Here is an 8,523-nt window from a genome sequence, read left to right as displayed (position 1 = left end):
ATATATATATATATATAGGTAGAAAATAATGTGTGTATATATATATATATATATATTGGTAGAAAATAATGTGTGTATATATATATATATATTGGTAGAAAATAATGTATATACCAAAAAATATTTTAAAAAGTTTATTTTCATATATTTCAGCAAATATATTTGAAATTATAACATTGTATTTGCTGTATGGGATATTACAAAATTTATTCTGTTCTGAAGTCATATCATGACCTAAATTTAAGACTATTAACTGATATTTTTCCCAGCGGTGAATTAAATTGAGAGCTGCTGTGATTGGTTCATGCAGTGAGTTGCAGCGAATCAGTCCAGTTCAATGGATCAACCAATTCACTGAAAAGAATAAGTTCAAAAGAACCATTCATTCACTAGTCTGATTCTTTAGTTCAGCTCCCTGACTCAGTCATCCAGTCATAGCAATTTCTTAAGGTAACAGCCCACTGGAGGTGAAAACTATTATCTTTTGTTGCTGAAAACACAACCTTTAATCAAATATGACATGGAATCCTCTCAGTCACTGCTGAACGGTTAGATTTTTTTTTCAAACTCTGCTTGTAACTTTTTAAAAATGTAATATATATATATTTTTAATTCCAGATCACTGAGAGAACAGAATCCTTGAATCGATCTTTAAAGAAGAGGTGAGTTTATTCATCAAAATAAAATTTGTATTAAGACTAATCTTGACATTCTTGGCTTCAGTGACTTTGCTATAAATGGCAGATTCTTGACAAAAACTTACAAGTATAGTTGGCAAGATGACTGTTGTTTAAAAGTAAACATTGACATAGGTGGCATAGGTCACTGTAATACTTTGCTAGTCCATCGCCTTGTCAGCAATGATTTATAGTTCGGCTAACTTTAACCAGATGTGGAGTGCACTCTTTTCCTGATGAGATTGTGGTGGATTGAAATAAGACTTGTCACCATATACACACACACACAAAAAAGCTCAGGACACTATGGTTTACCAACAGCTTGCACCAGTGCAGACCTGCAAATGTCACGGTAAAAAATACTGTCAGGATTTACTAAATACAGTGAAAAATTTGTGATGAAAAGTCATGGACACAGTTATTGTTTGCAGCTGACCTTATTGTATATGGTTTAAGTATATAAGGTTTGAGGTGGTCAGTTTACTGGTATTTGCACCATTATTTAACACCCAAAAAAGCATGTTTTAACCCACTTTGCATCTGTGTTAGTAGATCATCTGATTATCATCGGCTCTGCCTTTTGTCTGTGTTCATGTCAGTGTTATTTTAGCATTATTTATATACGATTATAGTATTTATTCATATTTGGAATTAGCATTAGATTTTACATTGATTTTAGTGTAAGTTTCAGCAATTTCGTAATGCGCTTTTATCCTATATAGTTTTATTTCAATTGTATTAATTTTAGTACTTCATTGTATTATTAGTACTACTTAAATGTATTATAGCTGGTGGCCAAGGCAACATTTAAATTTTTTATTTACATTTTTATCTAGTATGCATATTTAATTTGATTTCAACCTGATTAAGTTTTAAACTTATTACCAAAAGCATTTTTTTATCGTTTTAGTGAATAATAATAACACTGGTTTATATGCACTTATCAAGAATCTTTGTTTTACAAACAGTAACAGTTTCAAGAAGACCCAGAGACCTGTACTCCTTCCCAAGATCGACGACAAACTGGAACAATACACACATGCAGTCGAGGTTTAGTTTACAGCCTTATATCTTGCTATATGTTATGCTTTTATATATTGGTATATATTATCATTTTTTTTTGGAACCTGTTCTACTTTTTTCAGGATTCTTTGATGAATAAAACGTTAAAAAGAAGAGCATTTATTTGAAATAGAATCTTTTCTAACAATATATCTTTTCTAACAATATACACTACCATTCAAAGGTTTGGGGTCAGTAAATAATAACAATATTATTAAATAACAATATAAATCTTTGATAGCAAAGATTGATATGGTTAGAAAAGATTTATATTTTGAATAAATGCTGTTTTTTTTAAACTTTGTATTCATCAAAGAATCCTGAAAAAAGCAGGATTGCAGTTTCCAAAAAAATATTTGGCAGCACAACTGTTGCTAACATTGATCATTCTAATAATAAATCAGCATATTAGAATGATTTCTTAAGGATCATGTGATACTTTATACTGGAGTAATGGCAGATGGAAATTTAGCTTAGCATCACAAAAATAAATTATGTTTTAAAGGATATTAAAATAGAAACCGTTATTTTATATTGTAATAACATTTTGCAAGATTACTGTTTTTTTTCTGTATTTTTGATCAAATAAATGCAGCCTTGATGAGCATAAGAGACTTCTTTAAAAAACATTACAAGTCTTACTGATCCCAAACTATATGTAAGGGATAATGTACATCCAGCCGGTTGTTATCTCAGAATAAACCCCGACAGCGTGATCAGGATCAGGGGTCTTGTATCAGCCTGAAGGGGTTTATTCTGAGATAACAACCGGCTGGATGTACATTATCCCGCTTATTACATGGTTAAAAAGATTTGTTTTTACCATATATGTTGACATTAATGCTGAAGTCTTCCGTTGTAACACGCGGTGGTTAAGTGTTTTCACAGTAAAATAACAAAAAGGTAAATTTATGTTGCCCCCTTGTGGCAGAATGAGCTACTGCAACTTCACTCCCCCCCCTCATTTTCACAAAATCCAATCAGTCCTCTTGTCCTATAAACTGCAATTTTTTTTGATGTGGTTATGTAGTTTATAGTGTTAGCGGTTAAGGTCTGAAGAACAAACCTTACGATCATTACATCCAGATGTAATAGACATTGTTTCTATCAAACATAAGAGCTTTTGAAGACAAAACATTTTCTTTGTAAAATGAAAAAAAGGGCTAAATGATTGCATTTTATCTTTGAATTAATGGAGTGATGCTAGATTAAGACTGTGTAATATCACTTTAAGTTTACCATAATGATACCTGGTTTATGTTAAACAAATAATTCACCCAAAATCATTTTCTCACCCTCACGTTGTTCCAAACATGTTTGATTTACTTTCTTCTGTGGAAAACAAAAATTCTGAAGACAGAGGACAAAAAAAAAACATAAAAAGTAATTCATACAACTTGTCCACTCTGTCCATGGAAAATCTTGATATCACCCATAGCTTGCCTCAATAATTAAAGTTTATGAGAAGTAGCCATGCCCAAAATTGTGGATAATTAGTATTTTTGTTGGAACTTTTAAATTAGTCTTTTGATCCGGTTCACAATATCGGCCTTGATGATTCAAAGAATCAGATCGATGTAGTTCTTGAGTTCAACTAAGTGACTCAGTGACTCAATGATCAAATCAGTCTATCAGTGAATAATGACTTAAATTTCACGTCAACTATTCCATGAAAGGATAATGGCAGTACAGCTTTCAGCAGATTTAGCAGAATAAAGTCATTCTCAACAATGCTTTCTAATTTTCATTTCCAGGACGTTAAACCTGGAGATGTTCTGCAGAAAAAGAACATGTGGGAAATTATTGGAGAAGGTTCTGCAGCTGAGAGGCCGGGACTGGGAGGAAAGGTAAATATTCAGATAAGAAATGTACTGATAAACCTCAAAATGATAAATATAGGTTGAGAATGAATCTCTTACTGAATGCCTCTCATGCTATTTCTTCTACTCAACTTTTATATTTGTAGGCCTCCTCCTCGGGTAAACGATGCAAGTTTGTTGTGACAGGCCATGGGAAGTACGAGAAGATTTGATGGTGATCATTACGGTGTCTACCCGAATGAAAAATCAAGTGAGACGCTTTCTTCTATTTTACATAACATATACCTAATTTAAAGCTAACAATAAAAATATGATTCTGTAAATAAAAATGCCTCCCCAAAAACACAATGGGAACATGAACACATGCCTTTTTACAGACTAGCGGAGGCGTGCTAGGTAATGTTATCTAATATTAACTAGCTATCAGGCTAGTAAAAAACTAGCTACGTAGCAAGCTAGCTAAGATTAGTTTTAAAATGTTGAATTAGAGCATAAAATACGCTTACATTATTTCTAGTGCCTTATGGGATGACTTCCATTTCCTCATAAGTACACACTGACACTAATGTACTTTTTTTTAATGAGAGTCCTAAAAACTCATCTCACTAAATAAATGTCATTGTTCTAATTCAAAATGTTGTTGAAATAAGAATATTGCATAAAAACGTTATGTCTCAAGTAAACTTTGGAGAGGTAATATAATTCATTTTAAAATAGGCTATATCTGAAAACACTTGAAAATTATTTTACCTTTTGAAATCTTGCAGTCTGCAGGGTTTTCATATGCCTGTTTGATAATATATTGATACTATATCTCAAACAAATCACAGCAAGCTGCTAACACAATGCAAATGTTTTCATTCAATGGCATGAAAGTAGTCATACAAAATATCCTCTCTCAAAACAGGTATTTTATTAAAAAAAATATATAAAATAACATTAAATCTAGTACAGTGCACCTTAGAATGCCAAGCAATTATACACATCAACATCAGTAAAGAGAAAATGTTCTCAGTCTGATGGTTTCTGCAATAAAAGACCAACATGCAAAAAAAGCCAAGCCCACGTACTTAACATTACCTGTAATGAGAACATGCATGAGTTGACAATCAGCATTCGCTGTTATGTATTTAATCACATTGAAGCAACCATTTACTGTATATTTAAGGTTTGGAAAGCTCCATCAGTGAAAGCTCTTTGTCAACACTGAGCACCAAGTAGGGCAGCAGAGCAGAGTGCGCCATTCCTTGCTTTCAGTACTAATAAGGCTTAGTACACATTTCCAAAACTTAGCATACTTACTGTATACATCTTGTTCTTATACTATCTCTTAATTCTTCCGGATTTTACCAGTTCCACTTGCCCACCCATCTAAAACTCACACTCAATTGTCCCTACACCTTCAAAAACATACAATAGCAATTTGTCCCTCAACACCATGTCATCTTGTATAATAGCATATCCTCACAAAGACTTTTTACGCCTGTAGAAAAATATTGCTAAGAAAAAGGTGTTGTGTATTTTATTGTAATGTTAAAAAAGAATACAGTGAGGTAACTTAAAATTTTAGATGCCTAAACCCTGCATATATTTGACATTTTCTTACCCAATAATACTCTCTTGATTTTGTGTCTTGTGGCAGGCTGGAGTGAAAATACTTATTTTTTATAAAAATTATTGAAATTATCTTTTTTTTTTTTGATGATGATGAAAATGTTCAGGGATGTAAGTAATATCAAAATATTACCATATTTAACATGCTTATGAAAAATGTTGACATAAGCTTTGAAAGTCTTAAGCAATAAAGTCTTTAATTTAAAAGCTTCAAAACGATATGATTTTCTTTTCTTTATTCAATATTCTAATTAGCTTAAATGGTTAATGCCAGTTGACAAGTGGGCAATACCTACTGCAAATAAGATATTGTGCATTTGACAGATCTCTTTTTTTTAGTTTACTTGCCAATTGACCTGTTATAAAGTTATAAAAGTATATGTAAAGAATTGGACTGGATAATAAACAGAACTCTACCATCGCAATGAAAGCTAACAATATCCTTGCCCATTATTTCTATGTTATTCAGTTAGACGCCAGTGGTTTAAGAAATACTGAAGCCTTTGGCTGTTCTATTAAAGTCTTTTGGTTCTTCGTCTTTATTTTTGCGGCCTATGAGTCCCATTTCAAAAACTGTTGCAATCTTTGTTGCTGGTCGCGAAGCTGCCTCTCTTAGTCGTCTGGCATCAAACCGCGGACTGTACAGGAGAACTGGCAAACAATGCGCAAATGTGGGAATCTCTTCTGACATTTTCTGTTCTGCCTCCATCTTCTTTTGCTCCTCAGTTTTATTGGCTTCAATTTGTTGCATTATATTCTCTTTGGTGGAGAACATTTGGAAGAGGACAGCATCCCACATTTTTGCTGCCCTTGGGGAGTCTCTACTGTCCTGGCTGTCAGTAGGCTTAGCTTCGGCTTCAGTTATATTTCGCATTTCACTTACATTTTGATCAGCGCTGGCAGGGACATCTTTCTTTGACACAGGCTCTTCCTCTGGAAACTTGGGCTCCTCTGCTTCAACCACCATATGTTTCTTAAGGCGAGACCAGCCACTGAGTTTTGACTTCATGCCTTTTGGTTTCTGCATCACCTTCAAGAGAGGCTCTGCAGTTAGGGAGGAGTCTTTCTCTCCCTCTTCCTTTTCCACTGCAGACCTGATCTCCTGTTGTGGGCTAGCTTTTGTCTCCACTCTGTCAACCTGTTCAGGTTCGGTATCCTTTGTTTCAAGTTTCTCTTGGTCTTTTGGTTTAGCCAGTGGCTTAACCACATCCTTAACCTCTCCTTTATCAGGAGTTTTTTCAGAAGAAGCGACTTCAAGCTTCTGCTTCTTAATTCTCTCTAACAAAGACATTTTTGCCTCTGTTGGCTTCTCTGTTACTTTGGTTGTTTCGGCATTAACTTTACCTTCTGACACCTTTGGAAGAGCTGGCTTTCCCACATCTTGGTCAGATAATAGCACAGCCTTACTAGCAGATTTCGGCGTTACCTTCACAGTTGGAGGGGTTGGTGTCTTTTGGGAAAGTCTAGGAGATCCATAGGTTGGAGTTCTGACTCTTGGTGTCACAGTACTTATTGGCTCTGCTTTTGCTTCTGATGGTGGTGTGTCAGCTACAGATACCACAATAGTTGGAATTTTAACGTCAGGAATTTTTGCTTTTAATTCTGGCACAGTTGACTTGGGAATGTCCCTTACAGAGTTTGCTTGTAGCATAGAGGCTAACTTTGAAACCTCTGGAGGTGGAGCCACCACAGCGGTTTCCTCTTTAACAACACCAGCCTGAGGTGGCAGGACTTCAACTTGTTCTTTAGGCTTTACCTCAGACTTGTCATTCGTCATGGTCACATTTACATCAGGTTGAGGTACTATTTGTTCCTGTTTTGAAAGGTGAGTTGCCTCTGCACTTGGTAGTGCAGTTGATGTAGAAATGCTAAAACTGGGTGTGTAACTCTTTATTCCTCCATGGGCAACATATTCAGAGGGAGTCAATCCATAATATGTTGGTTTGGATTTAGGTGCTGTTGGTGTTTTGGGTCTTTGACCTGCAAATGGAGGGACTCTAGATAACGTTTTTTGATGCCCAACTGAGGATAAAGCAGGCTGTGCATGTTTAGTCTTGGGTGTTGTTGGGGTTTTAGGCTTTGGCTGCTCATTTGGGCTTTTCTGTATTTGGGACTTTGGCTTTGATGACTCAAGTTTTGACAGGTTTTCTGTGGCCTTATCCAGCTTTTCTTGTAAGGGTTCAGTTGATTTGACACCTATGTCCCCATTTTGTAATATTTCTGAATGACTGGTGTCATTCACTTGATTTGATATTTTATGCATTTCATTGTGTGGACCAGTCAAACTTGAGGTTGGCGTTTTGGATCTTCTGCCCTCCATGTGCACAGGAGACACAGCAAATAAAAGTGGATTTGGTCTTGAAATCTCAATCACAGGTACTCTAACATGTGACGCATTACCTGAAGGTGTCTTGGGACGCCCTGAAGGTGTTTTTGTTGAAATAAAGTCAAATGTTGGTGTCTTTACTCTTGTTGGTGTTGTAGCCCCCTTTGCCTCAAGCGTTGGAGTTGTACCCCATTTTGTCTCAGGTGTCAGTGTTGCATTTTGTTTAGTCTCTGAAGCAGGAGTTCTGAACCTTTTAATTTCAGAAGATGGAATTGTCTCTTTCTTGACTTCAGAAGTTGGAGTTTGGCTTTTCTTAATTTCTGAAGTTGGGGTTGTAATCCTCTTGACTTCAAATGTTGGTGTTGTAACCCTTCTGATCTCTCTGGTTGGTGTTCTGTCTCTTCTTATTTCAGATGTTGGTGTCACTATCCTTCTAACCTCAAATGTTGGCGTTGGGCCTCTCAATAACTCTGCAGTAGGCGTTTTACTCCTTGTTGGTGATGCATGAGGTGTTCTCACACCTACTGTCTTTGCTGTGTAAATGGTGATTTGAGGAACTTCAAACAATGGTTTTGATGTTCTAGAAACATTCAAAGTGGCTGGCTGAGGGCTTGGAGATTTAGAGGTTACATGAGTGGTAAGATTTGAGCTGACTTCCACTCTTTGTGAAGTTTGTAGAATAGTGACTGGAACAGGTTCATGCGTGTCAAGTCCTGGTACTGGTGAGGCTGTGTATTGAAATGCTGGAGACCGGCGTTGGGGAGCCACATATGGTTGTGGTGAAAACCTTGCCGTCTTGCCGTAAGTGAATCCTCTGTGATGAGGATAAGGAGACGACACATGCTGATACAGTGGTCGGACGTTGAAGCGTGGGTGTACCGTGCCAATGTAGTAAGGTGTCTCTGGAGTCTTAGGAGGAGTTGAGTGATCACTGTGCTCCAGGTCAGGGCTCGCTTCATTTGCTGGAGAGAGGATTGAGCGGTAGGCGACTGACGGTTGTGAGTCCTGGGCTGCAGCTTTTTTC

General features: G+C 36.1%; 1 protein-coding gene across 1 annotated transcript in view; it reads left to right on the top strand.

Annotated features, from left to right (window-relative positions):
• Positions 1-8,523, top strand: part of LOC107595253 (non-muscle caldesmon-like) — a 36,780-nt gene that overhangs the window by 21,797 nt on the left and 6,460 nt on the right. Inside the window, exons 7-9 of the mRNA XM_016285605.1 lie at positions 619-662; positions 1,646-1,727; positions 3,494-3,586. Of these exons, the coding sequence (XP_016141091.1) occupies positions 619-662; positions 1,646-1,727; positions 3,494-3,586 (219 nt within the window). The remainder of the gene's footprint in view (positions 1-618; positions 663-1,645; positions 1,728-3,493; positions 3,587-8,523) is intronic.

Source organism: Sinocyclocheilus grahami, unplaced genomic scaffold, assembly GCF_001515645.1.
Source record: "Sinocyclocheilus grahami isolate Dianchi unplaced genomic scaffold, SAMN03320097.WGS_v1.1 scaffold199.1, whole genome shotgun sequence".
Lineage (NCBI taxonomy): Eukaryota > Metazoa > Chordata > Actinopteri > Cypriniformes > Cyprinidae > Sinocyclocheilus > Sinocyclocheilus grahami.
The sequence above is the reverse complement of the archived record's forward strand: the minus strand, read 5'-3'. Positions and strand labels throughout refer to the sequence as shown.